At 34.2% G+C, this 14,699-nt stretch overlaps 2 protein-coding genes across 2 annotated transcripts; both read left to right on the forward strand.

Moving 5' to 3' along the window:
* The first annotated feature begins 3,462 nt into the window (after positions 1-3,462).
* LOC145117455 (uncharacterized) lies at positions 3,463-5,759 on the forward strand. Its single transcript, XM_079053744.1, has 7 exons — positions 3,463-3,753; positions 3,868-3,986; positions 4,412-4,494; positions 4,682-4,803; positions 4,876-5,040; positions 5,125-5,218; positions 5,326-5,759. The coding sequence occupies exons 1-7, from the start codon at positions 3,543-3,545 to the stop codon at positions 5,525-5,527; spliced, it is 996 nt and encodes a 331-aa protein (XP_078909870.1). The 5' UTR covers positions 3,463-3,542; the 3' UTR covers positions 5,528-5,759.
* Positions 5,760-6,984: 1,225 nt separating this feature from the next.
* LOC145117450 (uncharacterized) lies at positions 6,985-9,902 on the forward strand. The gene is made up of 6 exons (XM_079053739.1): positions 6,985-7,226; positions 7,557-7,675; positions 8,089-8,171; positions 8,830-8,951; positions 9,165-9,329; positions 9,415-9,902. The coding sequence occupies exons 1-6, from the start codon at positions 7,016-7,018 to the stop codon at positions 9,678-9,680; spliced, it is 966 nt and encodes a 321-aa protein (XP_078909865.1). The 5' UTR covers positions 6,985-7,015; the 3' UTR covers positions 9,681-9,902.
* Positions 9,903-14,699: the final 4,797 nt, after the last annotated feature.

Here is a 14,699-nt window from a genome sequence, read left to right on the forward strand (position 1 = left end):
ATATGGTACTTCAACATTGTAGGTATGCATAAGCTACTTTTTTAGGTTGGCAGGAGAGACATCGCCTTCAGATTTCAACTTGTCAGTAACAACATCAGCAATCCATCCTTGAGTGGCATGTTTGTTACCACTCTTGTTGCTTTGAGTACAAGAATGAGTTTCTATAAATTTTTTTACCTACAAAATTGAAAAAAAAAACATATAATTATGTTAACATAATAACAATATCGACGAATGTAGTATTTCTCAAAATTTATACTTACTTCAAAAGTAACCCCATCTTGTGTAAGAGAAGCATGAATTCTCCACTTGCACTTTTTATCTCCACAACATGCTGTAAGTCTTGTCAAATCACTTTTCTCAATGACATACTCAAATTCATTTGTTAGTGCATAATGGTTTAATGCTCTTCTAAAAGCAATTACACTTGGGAATTTAGAATTCACTTTCATAAATGGATTCACCTTACTATATGCATAAGTTTCCCCATAATTTAGAAGCTCATATTCGTTATCGGAACTATGAGGACTATGATAGCTTTCTTGACTTGGACAAACTGAGTCTGTCTCATTTTCATCATCAGATTCATCAATAACTTTATCTTGGCAACTTAACGGTTTAGGGTTATACCTTAATTTTTCGGTTGTTGCATAAATTGTTACTTCTTTCTCCTTATCATACATGTTTAGCATCACCATGAAGCTCTTATCATTATCAAGTTCAATAAAGCATTGCTCTTTTGCATATTTGTCAACAAATACTATTGACAAAACAATATCGCTTTGTGATGGATAGTGTTTTTTCACCTCTTCAACTAGATGATTTAAGTCGTATGAAAATGTGTCTATATAGAGACATTTTGTAGATCCAAAGCAATACACTTGCCTACATGAGTTCCTAGCTAATCGAAAGAAGCCTCCATATTTCAATTTAAACTTGAATTCCGATATTACTTGTCTGATGACCGCAAAAAAAAAAACAATTAATAAAATTGAAGGGAAACATAAAGTATCATTCATTGTTGATAAAAACTTACTCAATTATGGGCGAGTGAGCACTTATGTCCCATCTCGGTGCATCAACCTCATTATCCATCAAAGAGGAGGATAATAAACTATCTATTGCAAACCAAACATAATTGAATGCAGAGCCAACAATTAATCGAATTAATCGAATGCAAAAAGTTAATCAAAAACCAAAATTAATTGAATTAAGAACAAGATTAACCTGTTGTGATGAAATAACGTGATTTATTACTATGTTTGTAGCAACGATATTTGAATAAACGAAGGCAAAAGTTCTCACGGCTTGAAGAAGAAAACAACGTGATGAAAGCCTTGAAGATTTCACGTTTTTGAGGTTTAGTTTTGACGTGTTTGAGGTTTTGACATATTTAATTAGGGTTAATGCTAATTAAGTCTATTTAGTTCTACTATTAATAATTTTGAAAGGGTAATTTAGTACAATCACCTTTTATTTTGATTTTTAAATATATTTTTTGGTATTAAATTGATTAATACCTCATTAAATTATAAGATTTGATATAAATGTGATTTTAATAGGTTAATAAGGATATATACGTAATTATGAACTTTGAAAGGATATAGACGTAATTCTTAATGTTTGCGAGGACATATGTGAAATTTTCCCTTAAGTATAAATAAATTTGAGTATTGAAACCTGTTTTGTTCTTTCTCATTGTTGGTAACCGGTTCTTTGTTCCGATAAACGTGAGTTTTCACTGACGATATTTGACAAGGCTGGCGTGGTGCTGACATGGCGAGGGGGCCAAGACTTGCACCCTGCCCCTCTTGTGTGGTTCATTGTTGGCATGACCAAACATGGTCTCAACCACGATTTACAACGCAAGAAACAAGCAAAAAAAAAACCTGTTTAATTGTTTTATATTTTCCTTACAAATATTAACCAATTAACAACAATACTTCCATACTATGGTCTTTCATTCTATACTCTCTAAACTTTATATTTTCTCATCTGTTTTTTTACTCAAACAATGAAGCAAAACCCAAACACACCACCACCTAACCCAAACCCGACACCCTAGACCAAGATAAGACAGTCAACTCATGCTAAACAAAAGACCTAGACGAATCCCATGTTTCGATTCATGGAGTGGTAGCTTCATGAATATGCTACAAAGTTCACCAATTCAACATCAAAACTTTTTTCAGCAACCATTTCAAAAACACTTTTTTCCAACAATGCTATCTACCTAATCCTTAGAAACAACCAATCTAATTCTCACAACTCCCATTCCAACTAAACACCTTCCACAAACAATAATTTCTAGCTTCTCCATCCCAACCTTCTTAATGACAACAAGAGCATGAATCCGTATTAGATTCGGTATCCAAAGCTTAATCAGAGGAACAACCCAAAGCTTCAAAAATAAGAGGTAAAAAAAAAAAAAAAACGACGACACAAAAAGGTACTAGGACTTGGTCCAAAGCCAAGGAAGCTGCATTAGCATGTGTATGATATTCGTCTCCTAAGATAACGTTATCAGGAAGACGGACAGGAACCACCAAAATTCGCCAAAAGTCTTGGCAGAGAATTTTAGATCATTTCCACACAGAAATGAAAAAGAGAGTTTATCAAAATAACAACTCTTTTTCCCAAATGACACTACTTGAGAGCTAGTTGCACCAAATTCAATTGTTTTTTTCAACATTCTTAGCAATATGTATAAAAGTGGAAGGAATGATTTTGATATCTTAACTAACGCTGTCCAACAATATCATAACGATAACAATGGTAAAACATTTACCCATCACAAGGCATGAGAAGTTCTCAAAATGGATCCAAAATGAGCACTTTAAGCGGATATACTTACATAATCAACCAGATCCAACAAACAATTCAAAACGTCCGAATCAAACGACTACACACAAACTTTGGATGCATGTACATAAATCGACCTCAACAATGATGTTGAAGAGATTTTAGCTAAAGAGCCCATCCAAACGACCTAGAAGAGATAAAGAAAAACGAAAGCAAAAGCAACCAAATAACTTAAACTTTTTTAAGGAAAAGTTTGAAGAACATCTTAATTGCAAAAGCAAAACATGGAGCTTTAAAAGGAAAGCAAGATTTAAACAAGAACTCCTACATGATATATATAAGTGTTAAGATGTCGATTAATGATGTTGCGCCGCCGTGGACCTCGAAACGATGTTAGCGGTGATGTAGAATGGTGAATAATTTTATTCAACTTTAATGCAATTTTCATTTATGCAATTTATATTTAAATAATTAAAAAGTTAAAAGTGATGGTATGTGAAGTGAAAGTGATACGTATTTCGTAGATAAATGGTGGAAAAATAAGAAAAAGAGAAGGGGATATGAATTCTTTTGTTGTGTTTGGAAAGTTGACAGCTGTCCAAAGTCCAAACTATTGAAAGAAAACCGATTTTTCAAAGACTCCGAAGTCCAAAATAAAAATTCGAACCAAATAAACTCCTTGGTCCTTTCTCTCAAAGTCTCAACATCCATTCAGCCATTATTGGTTAAAGCCCAAAAGAATGGGAACTTTGATCCATAATTATCGTTTAAGCCCCTCGAACTTTGTCACTCCAACGATAAATTGCTACCCATCAGATTTTCGTCTTAAGCAGGCTCTACTTGTCCAACAAGTAAGCTATTGGAATCGTTGCAAAAGCAGAGAAGCTAAGATGTCCGCGGCCGTCGCTGCTACCGGCGACGCTAATTCCACCCACACTGAGCAAAACCCAGGTGAGTTTCCGCCGACCAGTAACCGATTAGTTTAATTGATCAAAAGTGAATCAACTCGGATAGAATAATGCGAATTCGATTATAAGATTTTGGGGTTTTACATTTTTTTTTCAGGAATCCGTCAGCAGAAAATAGTTTTACGAAACAACCATGGGGAGAAACTAGTGGGTCTATTGCATGAAACTGGATCCAGAGAGATTGTAATATTGTGCCATGGATTTCAATCAACCAAGGTTTGCCACACTCGGGACACTTTTACTCATCATCTTCCAGTTATTTTTCTTATGGTTAATTGGCCCTATAGCAACCAATTAAACCAGTAAACTAACATGTTTATGTCAAATATGTGACTATTGATTACTGGTGGCTATACATGAAATCAAATCCGATTTTCCTTGATCAATCTCACATGCTTAGATGAATTCTTTAGTTGGAAATCTATCCTTATCGAAATTGATCTATACTCCTTTAAGAATCTCAGATGTTCGTAGTTTCATCACGACAATCATTGACTTCTCATTGATGGTTTGTTTACTCAAGATCCAATTGAGACCATGAGAAATTGGTTTTGCCTTGTGATTTAAGATCAGTGGAGTGAATTGTTGTGGCAATTTCAAAATTCGTTATTGATTCTTGATTTTGTATTGTATGTATGTAGGAAACAAATACCATGATAAACCTTGCTTCTGCCCTGGAGAAAGAAGGGATCACTGCATTTCGTTTTGATTTTGCTGGAAACGGGTAAGTTTCAGTATCAAAAGACAACTGCAATTCATCAGAGATAATATATGCTAATGGGAACTACAAGAATACAAGATTATTGCAATTTGAAGCAACTGTAAAATTACCTAAACACCCCTAACAAAAAGCAACTGATTATCTGCTTCTAATCTTTTATTCACATTAAATAGCATATGTTTTGTTTCAGGGAAAGTAAAGGAACATTTCAATATGGCAACTATTGTAGAGAGGCTGATGACTTACATTCAGTAATCCAACACTTTTCTGAAGCTAATCGTGTCACAAGTGCAATCCTTGGACACAGTAAAGGTATACTACACATTACACATGGAAAAAGACATAAACGCCCTTCTAATCCTCACCATATCTTATTCATTGTAGGTGGGAATGTGGTGCTCTTATACGCCTCCAAGTATCATGACATACACTGTGTCATCAACGTATCAGGGCGTTATAAAACAGAAGGTGGTGTGGAAGAGCGATTGGGAAAAGGGTATTTGGAGAAAGTAAAAAAAGATGGTTTTATCGATGTTAAAGCCAAAACCGGTATATCTGAAACTTTCGTGCCAAATTTGCAATAACCATAATCTAGTGGACTTAAAACGTAAATACTATTTTTTTCATGTGTAGGGGAGGTCTTGTATCGTGTGACTGAGGAAAGTTTGATGGATCGTTTGAATACAAATATGCATGAAGCATGTTTGCAGATCGATAAAGATTGCAGGTAACACATAAAGTGGTTGAATGGGTAATGATGTCAGTCTGTTTCTTTTCTAGACTAAATGACCATTTTATCCTTACATTCAAATCTTTTGTGGGATGTTTTTGCAGGGTGTTGACAGTTCATGGATCCAGTGATTCAATTGTGAGAGTTGCAGAGGCATTGGAGTTTGCAAAGATTATACCAAACCACAAGTTACATATCATTAAAGGAGCCAATCATGGATTCTCCAAACATCAAAATGAATTAGTTTCGGTTGTTTTGTCTTTCATAAGAGAATGTTCGCATCATAGCCAAGATAATGCAAAGTAAAGGTAGGTGAAGTAGGCTCCATTTTTGGGATTTCACTCGGGCATACATTGTTTTTTAAATGCTATGTTTTGTTTGTTAGACTCGATGAAGATTGGGCATACAATGTTTTTTTTTTTTTTTGGTTATTTTAATGATGAGGATGAGAAGGGTACTCATGTCTTTTGCATGTATTACAACCGAGAACAAATTATTGATGCCGAGGTGTTTGAATATATGTCTAAAGTGTTTGTTAGATTTGAAGTTGTGATAACTTACTTATGTTTTGTGGAAAATGGTTCTAGTTTTATTTTATTTGGAAAATAAGATACAAAGATAAGCTGATTTATTAAGATAATCAAGATTATTTTTAACCTCAACCAACAAGATTTTGAATTCCTTAAATCATAATAATTATTTTGTAAAATTACATCCAAACACTACACGTAATTACTATCATAAAAAGATGCAATTTACAAATTTGGACAGATGTGGTTAAGCCCTAAATCTAACCGATTAAGAGACATTTTAGAAGAGCAAGACCAGACCTAATAAAATAAATAAAAGACATCAAACAACCAATAAAATGTGTTTGCTTTTTGTCTATATTTGGTCTAAGAGCATCCACACCGGTTCTTTCAAACCAAATTGCAAAGCCACGTACTCACTATTTGAAAGCCACGTAGGAAGACTTCTTTCAACTGCTGAAAGGGCATTGCAAGGGGACCCACAATACTTTAATTAATTTATTATATTATTTTACTGCCACATATCCCTCTTATCTCCTTGCAATTATTTTTAATTTCAAATGGCTGTATAATTAAGTAATTGTCTATGCTTTTCCTTTTATGACTTCGTCAAGATTTTGATCTTTTTATTTATTTATTTATTTATTTTTTTTATGTTTAGTAACATAACTATACATTATATCATATTATTAAATTCATTAAATTTGTTAAATATAAACATGAACTTTTTTTTACCATTAACTTAAAAAAAAATTGTAGGGATACTTTTCAAAATAGATAAACAAAAATAACTTTTAAGATATATATATATATATATATATATATATATATATATATATATATATATATATATATATATATATATATATATATATTATTGTTGATGTGTCAGTGGGGGCCACTTTTGAAAGAGTGTTGATATTTCATTGATGTGAGTGTTTATTGCAAATGGTGATATGGTATTGCACACGATGATGTGGTACAATTGAAAGATGATTGGTATTGCACTGATGTGGATGATCATGAAATTATAAAAGAAATGGTAGAATAATTTGCATCCTTTAAGTTGGTTATGATGTATAATACTATTATTATATAAACAATAAAAAATATATTGAGATTAAAATATGCATCACCAAAAAAAAAAAAAAAAAACATATTCGTTTGGAGAAGTCCAACGTTTAGGAGCATAAAAAGTCAACATGTGCCTGCAGGACTTTATAGTTTATAGTTTACGCAGGATAATACTATTTGGAAAGAGTGAATGGGGAGCTTGATCCAAAAGGTTTATTTTATACACTCAAATTTGATAAATACTTCCAAAACTTCCTGTTTATCAGATTCTCCATTCAAACAAGCCATACGAATCAATCACCACTCACACACTCTCAACAGTAGAACAAACAGAATCAGTCTGCAGATGGCCGCCGGCGACTCCACCACCACCACCTCCGTAAACGTCGAGCAAAACCAAGGTCGGTTTTCGATTTTCAGGCAATCTTTGCGTACACCCATTTCAAATTTACTCTAATTGCACTTGCTTTTAGGGTTAATTTCTGAATTGATGATTAGCACATCCTTTGGACACATTTGCTTCATATATTACTAGATTACGTCTTGTCCCCATTAAGTTCATCAAATAGAATAGATACAACACCTATTTTCTCATTTCAATCTCTAATTGCATATATTATGTTGGATTTGGGGCATTAGAGGGATCTAGTTATGTATCTTCTCCTTTTACATTAATCAAATATATGGGAATTAGCATTAAAGATAATTGCAATCCTCTCTCATTATTTCAGGGTTTGAACTGCAAAGAATAATCATACAAAACAAACACGGAGAAAAACTTGTGGGTTTGTTACACGAAACAGGGTCTAAAGAGATTGTAATCATATGCCATGGCTTCCAATGCACAAAGGTATGATATGAGCTTCTTTTTGACCACTTTTCATGTTCAAGTTTTATAATATTTAGGTAAATAACAAGAATATCATATCAAAGTAAAAACATATAGGTTATAAAAAAATAGCAAGCTTTAGTTAGCTCCACATGGAAATAAACAACAAGAAGATTGCATAAAAAAAAATCACCATTTAGCTGCTGCAGCAACAAAAAGACATACAATTCATCGCCTTATATTGAATTTTGTTGGAACTCATGAAATCCTTTGATCAATGTATTCCAACTTTCCATCCTAAAACCCATGGAATTCAGTTCACAACATTTACTTGTTGTTCAAAAATACTTAAATATCTTTTTAACACTACAATTTCACAAGTATTGATTTTGTGGATGATTCATTGTGACTTGTAAGTGTGTTCTTGTTTCTAGGAGTATAGTATGATGGTGGATCTTGCACTTGTATTGGAAAAAGAAGGAATTACTGTATTTCGCTTTGATTTTTCAGGAAATGGGTGAGTCCATCATTTTACACAATACATTTTTTTTTTGATTCTTTTTCCCTTGGTTTGAAAGTGGAAAATGATACATTTTGACTTTCAAGGTCAAATAGGCTTATTATCAACTTCTAAGCGGGTATGAATCATCTTAGTTGCAAGAAATTGTTTAATTACACTAAAGTTGATTAAAAAAAGATACAATTAGAAACACTTTGTTATAGAATTTGAAGCTAAATGCAAGAAATTGCAACATAAATTTCATTTACTTGTTGTGTATTTCAGCATCCAACTTTTGTTTCTTTCTATTCCAGCATCATACTTTCCAATTTACATTTTTCTTAAGGCATTGTACTTTGAAAAATCTACCAAATTATCGCATTCTACTTTCAAGATTTTTATTTTTTTTATTACGAAATTTACTTCAAATATTTTATCCAAACATAACAATGAAAATTGCTCTGTATATGGATCACATTGCTATAATCCGGTAGATTTTTCAAATTACAATACTATTTTACAATAAACAAACAAATAAAATTACTTTGCTTTTCTTGCATTTAACCCTACAATTTGTATCCAAATCACTATCAACATAACATATTTAAACTCTCAAGTTAAAATGCGTCTCTTTTTTGTTCATTTGGTCCAATAGTAATAATTTGTCGTATTCCAGTGAAAGTGAAGGCTCATTTGAATTTGGAAACTATCGTAAGGAGGTCGATGACTTAAAAGCAGTAATCCAACACTTCACTGCAGCAAATCGTGTTATAACTTCAATTATTGGACACAGTAAAGGTAAAAAATGTTTCTCATCAAGTGTCATCCAGATAAATAATGTTTAAAAACAATTTGATAACTTGACTTCACACTTGAGCAAAATGGAAGTAAAAAATAAACGAAGACAAACTTGTAAAAAGTTTAAGACTTAATGGAGAAAGCCTCCTTTCTCTGACTTTTTCTATCTAGTTGTTCTTTCTGTATTAAGTTCAAAAGAAACACTTTTTACAGGTGGAAATGTGGTGGTCTTATATGCATCTTTACATCACGATATCAAGACAGTTGTCAACGTGTCTGGTCGCTATAAGATGGATAGGGGCATCGAGGAGAGATTAGGAAAAGATTATTTAGAAAGAGCAAAAAAAGACGGATTTATTGACATCAAATCCAAAACAGGTTATAACCATTTACAATTATGATAAAACACAAACACAAATGACCCTTATCATGCAGAATTACAATTATTTTTATTAAATTGTAGGAGAAGTTTCGTTTCGTGTGACTGAAGAAAGTCTGATGGAACGTCTGAATACAAACATGCATGAAGCAGGACTTAAAATCGATAAAGATTGCAGGGTGTTGACTGTTCATGGATCAGTTGATGAGGTCATCCCAGTTGAAGATGCCATGGAGTTTGCCAAGATTATACCAAACCATGAGTTAAAAATCATTGAAGGGGCTAACCATGGTTACAACAAACACAGGGACGAATTATGTTCGGTTGTTGTGGATTTCATAAAGGACTAGTTGTCCTAACAGAAGGAGGTGAGAATCCATAAGTGAAATCTCAGGCTAAACTATAAAATAGTTATATAACTATTTTATAGTTCATTTTGTGGTGTTTTGAGACTTTAAGCAATTCCTGTTGTTTATTGTATAGTTTGTTCGGAAACAATGATGAATCATGTATTTGAGCAAAGATTGTACTTGACTTTAGTGAATGTCATGTTTTTGGGATGTTGAATTAAAGGTATTTAGTTATGTAGCTATTCTCCTATCCCCTTCTTGAACGTAGGAACAACCATCCACAATTCCACAAAATAGGGCTTGAAATTTATGGAGTTTTGGAAGGAAAAATTCCTATCAAGAGTTGTTCCTTATATCGAAATGAAGAACTGTCAGGAAACCAGACGACAATTGTCAAGAATCAGAAATCTTTTGCCGTTTGCCAAGATTTGATGACCTTTGTTAGGAAGTAATGTGGATAACACACGAAACAAAAAGCAAACAAAGACACAATATTTACATAGTTAAGTCAATGTGACCTACGCCCATGGGTAGGAGGGGAGTATTCTTTATTCACAAAGTTCTCAAACAAAGGGTACAAGTACAATTCAATAGATATTCACCCTATTCACTAAGGATACAATAGACACTTAACAAATGACTAGCAGACATCCCTATTTATAGACTAGGGATCAGACCTCAAACCCTAATGGGTCAAGCCCATTAATCCATAGTCCCATGAAAGGAGTTAACCAATCACAATCCACAAGACAACTGCTTCTAAAACCTTCATCATTGAGAGACATTGCATTGACACCATCAATACACCACTGGATCATCAGGTGTCATTAAGTGGCACCTCCTGTCACTTTGTGACACTTCCAGTGCATGACACTTCGTTGAGTTGCCATGACGACACATCATGTGCCATGAAGTGGCACCTCCTATGCATGTCCTTGAGCATCTTCAACTTCTGAGCATTCTTGCACAATCTTGAGAATCATAGTGTACATCATAGCATAAGTGGCACATCAAGGGATGTCATGGCACATCAGGAACACATGTGGCACACTAGAAACATATGTGGCACATCAAGCCACCTAATGGCACATCATGATTCCCTAGTGGTGCATCATGATCATTAGTGGTACATCCATGCTTCAACAACACATCAACAAAACATTAATACTCCAGAGTACACCAATGCACACCAGAGTGACGCACCTTGTTCTAGGATGGCGCATCCACCTTCAATATGACACATCCTCCTTTAAGATGGCGCATCTTCCTTCAAGATGGTGCATCCTCCTCAATTGTGGCGCATGTTCCTCTATGTTGGTACATCCTCCTTCAAGATGGCACATCCTCCTTCTAGATGACACATCTTGATTCCAAAGTGGCACACCTTGTCTATAACTGGCACACCCTCTTCCTAAATGGTGCATCCAACATTCTAAGTTGTGCATCTTCATCATGGATGACACATCCATGCTCCAAGATGCTCCATTCCTTTCCTAGGTGCTCCATACCCCTTTTACGATGATTCATTCCTTTGTCACATGATCCTTTCTGTAACAATGGTTTTCCTATGTAGGTCAGTTTAGAGCTTGAAAGAATCAAAGGAAGGATTCGTGAGAAAGACTCAGTGCCAGGGTGTGGAGTATGGACGGCCACGACATGGCATGGAAGTTTCATGCACGTATTTTTGGATACCCGCCACGGCATGGCAATGTATAGCCATGACGTGGTAGCTGGTGCAGCCCAGGCCCACAAAGTTTTAGGATTTATGCCATATTGATTGTATTTTATGTGCACTACTTTTATTTATAAAGTCTTATCTAATCTCAAGTAGTCTTAAACACAAATAGGCAGTGTACCTAGTCATGAAGTAATATAGTTTAAGGTAAGAAAGGGTGTCGAACACAGGGAACATGATGCTAATTAAATTAATAATTATAAAAAGTAAATATGGGGTTTTTGTTCAAAACAACTAAACTTGATCTAACTAAAAACAAACGAAAGTAGAGAACCAATTAGAAACAATAGATAAGAAGTACTTCCACTAGAATTCGAATTCCCCAAGCTTTTATGTTTGATTTATTAGAAGTGCAATGGATTAATGAGTTGATTACCAAATTGTAATATTACTAGATACCTTGATCGGATTTCCTAGTACTAATAATTAATGAACAACTAACACAATGATCATGCAATTAGTGAACACATAATTAATTAAATATATTTGAATTATGAACGATATGATCTAGTGATTTCTCGTCAATGATCATGACAATCGATCTAAGCATAACATAGATATCTAATGCTCTCTAACACAATCAAAGTCACCGATTAATATTATCTAACCCTAGGCTTATGATCAAAGTCCCAATCATACAAACCTAATGATCATAGATTCATATGATTCAAGTACATCAAGATAGAATGATCATCTAATCCTAATAATACTCAACAATAAACAATAAAATCATAACTTTAATATGAAAGGTAAAGCAATCAATCGAACACAAGTAAAAACCAAATTCAATTAATCCTACTAATGAAATCAAAGCATATCAACAATGGTTCATCAATATCTAGTGAAAGTAAAGGTTTTTACACCATATTCAGTAAACTAAAGTAGAAAAACATCACCAAACGATTGTGAGACACGATCATCAAGCAAACCCGAAGTGAAATATCGATACAATAGCGCTTGAATCTTCAAATCCTTGATCCAATCGACTCTCTAGCTTGAAAATCGACCCCAAAGGGTTTTAGGACGTCAAAAACAAAGTAAAAATCATAGCCCTAAGGCCTCTACCTTCTAGAATCGACCTAATTTCCGGAATATATATAATTACCAAAATCTTGCCACGACGCCGTGGTTGACCTCCATCGCGACGTGGTACTCGAGTATATCCCGTATTCTCCAAGTTAGCGTCAAGAATCACGAAGATTCCATTCACCATGTCGTGGTGTGTTCACCACGTCATGGTTATCGAGAATCAACATTTTCTCAAAACACGAAAGTTTTCCAAAATTGTGTTTAGTTTTCAGAACATTTTGAATCTCGTCAATCGGAGTTACGAGTCATGGGATATGACCAAAATACTGGCGAGAGGTCAAGCTGTCAGCAATATCCTTTTGTGTCTTTTTCAGCTCCGTTCTCCTCATTTTGCATCCCAGCTCCCATTTTAACTGTAACTGAACATTTTCAAGCATATTAAGTATCATATATATCTGAAAATATAACATTTTAATCAAATATATTTAGATAATGGCCTAAAATATATAGTTAAATAAGGTCATATCAAAATACCCCACACTTATCTTCTGTTTGTCCTCAAGCAAAACTGATTTTATTTTAGATTATTATTTCAAATATTTCTAATAATTTTTTTAAAACTCATAGTCATTGTTTTCAATGTTTATTAGTAAACTTGCATGCCTATATTCGACCCCTACCCCACACTTTAATTATACAATGCCCTCATTGTATAAAAACAATTAAAAGCTTATAAAATAAAAGAGGGAGAAAAGGAAAAAACTCGCATTGGTTATGTAGTCGCGAGATTGGATGACTGTCGTGGGTTGCTTATCGATACTAAGCTTGGCTTTGTCTGCTGGAACACTCCAAAATCTGAACATCCTTTCTAAAATCGGTGGACTCTTGGCAACAAAATAAGAGGCGAACAGCTAAACTTCATAGCTCAAAAATCGACTGGGGAGTTACCACGTCATGGCAAGTTGTTAGCTACGACGTGGTCCCTGTAAAAACTGGAACTCAATCGCGAGAAAGTATTCGTCACGACGCGCAGTGAGAATTGGCACGTCGCGGTCTTCAAATGTCAGGAAAGTAGTCGCAATGTAATAAAAAGTCGTGTCCCGAGATAGCTAGGTTCGCGTCACGTCTTCGTGAAAACTCTAAATTCTTCATCGCTGAATGAATCGACTAGTCTTGAAGTAGCTAATTTCTCGACCGGTCTCTCGTATATGTGTCTTACCATATGTAGCATTAGTAGCACAAAAGACTCCTCGGTTTTTGCTCCACGTCAATTGTATACCCCACACTTGTTTGTGTGTCACGCTTCTTGCATTCTTCTCGTAATACTCCACCCTACTATTGCATTTTTGCCCATAATCAATTCTCTTGCAACAAAAATAAGAATCATCAAAAGCACTTTTATTCAAAAATAAAAATAAAATTAAAAACTAAAAGGAAAAGGAAAAGAAAATGCAAACTAATTTAAAAGTCGGGTTGCCTCCCGATAAACGCTTCTTTTTGTGCGAGTCTTGAACTAGACTCTCAACTTAAATAACTTCTAATAAAATCGATGTCAATCCATCCGTTGCATTTAACTTTCTTTTTGGACCGATTTGTAAGATTTGATTTTCTTTGCTTTTGAAATTGGCCAAACGAGCTTTAATCCATATAATTCAAGAATTTTGACAAGGGTTGGAATCGGTTGGACACTCATCAGAAATGGATCGCACTTCAAAAATTTCTCCAAAGTTGGAATTGTCACCTCATGCTTCGAAACACAACTGGAAAAACAGGGGTCCATGTCGTGGTAATGATCACACCATGATGTGGTTCTTGCATTTTAGTTTGTTCTTGTTCTTCGTCCGAGTCTTCTGCTAGCAACCTCTCCAACTCCTTCAAAAAAAATTTCTGGATCGAATAGATCATCAAGTGCCTGCAACTCATGCTCAAGAATAGCAACAAGAGTATCCATGTTAATAAAAACTAAAAACTAAAAACTAAACTATAAACAAAATTTATCAACAAATAAAAAAATCTGAACTAAACGCAAACCGTTCCCCGACAACGACGTCAAAAACTTGATTGTGTTTTATTTGCACTAGTTTTTTATTTATAAAGTCATATCTAATCTCAACTAGTCTTAAACACAAAGAGGCAGTATACCTAGTCGTGAAGTAATATAGTTTAAGGTAAGAAAGGGTGTCCAACATAGGGAACATGATGGTATGGATCAAATGATTCAAATGCTAATTAAATTAATAACTATAAAAAGTAAA

The sequence above is a fragment of the Lactuca virosa genome, chromosome 5, assembly GCF_052849685.1.
Source record: "Lactuca virosa cultivar CGN04683 chromosome 5, Lactuca_virosa_CGN04683_v6, whole genome shotgun sequence".
In the NCBI taxonomy this organism is placed as follows: domain Eukaryota; kingdom Viridiplantae; phylum Streptophyta; class Magnoliopsida; order Asterales; family Asteraceae; genus Lactuca; species Lactuca virosa.

Excerpts from the sequence above, each read along its gene's own strand:
- LOC145117455 (XM_079053744.1), top strand. The coding sequence starts at position 3,543 with ATGGGAACTTTGATCCATAATTATCGTTTAAGCCCCTCGAACTTTGTC. Across the intron at positions 4,495-4,681 it reads TTTGATTTTGCTGGAAACGG|GGAAAGTAAAGGAACATTTC; the intron begins GTAAGTTTCAGT and ends GTTTTGTTTCAG. Across the intron at positions 5,041-5,124 it reads CGATGTTAAAGCCAAAACCG|GGGAGGTCTTGTATCGTGTG; the intron begins GTATATCTGAAA and ends TTTCATGTGTAG.
- LOC145117450 (XM_079053739.1), top strand. The coding sequence starts at position 7,016 with ATGGGGAGCTTGATCCAAAAGGTTTATTTTATACACTCAAATTTGATA. Across the intron at positions 8,952-9,164 it reads AATTATTGGACACAGTAAAG|GTGGAAATGTGGTGGTCTTA; the intron begins GTAAAAAATGTT and ends CACTTTTTACAG. Across the intron at positions 9,330-9,414 it reads TGACATCAAATCCAAAACAG|GAGAAGTTTCGTTTCGTGTG; the intron begins GTTATAACCATT and ends ATTAAATTGTAG.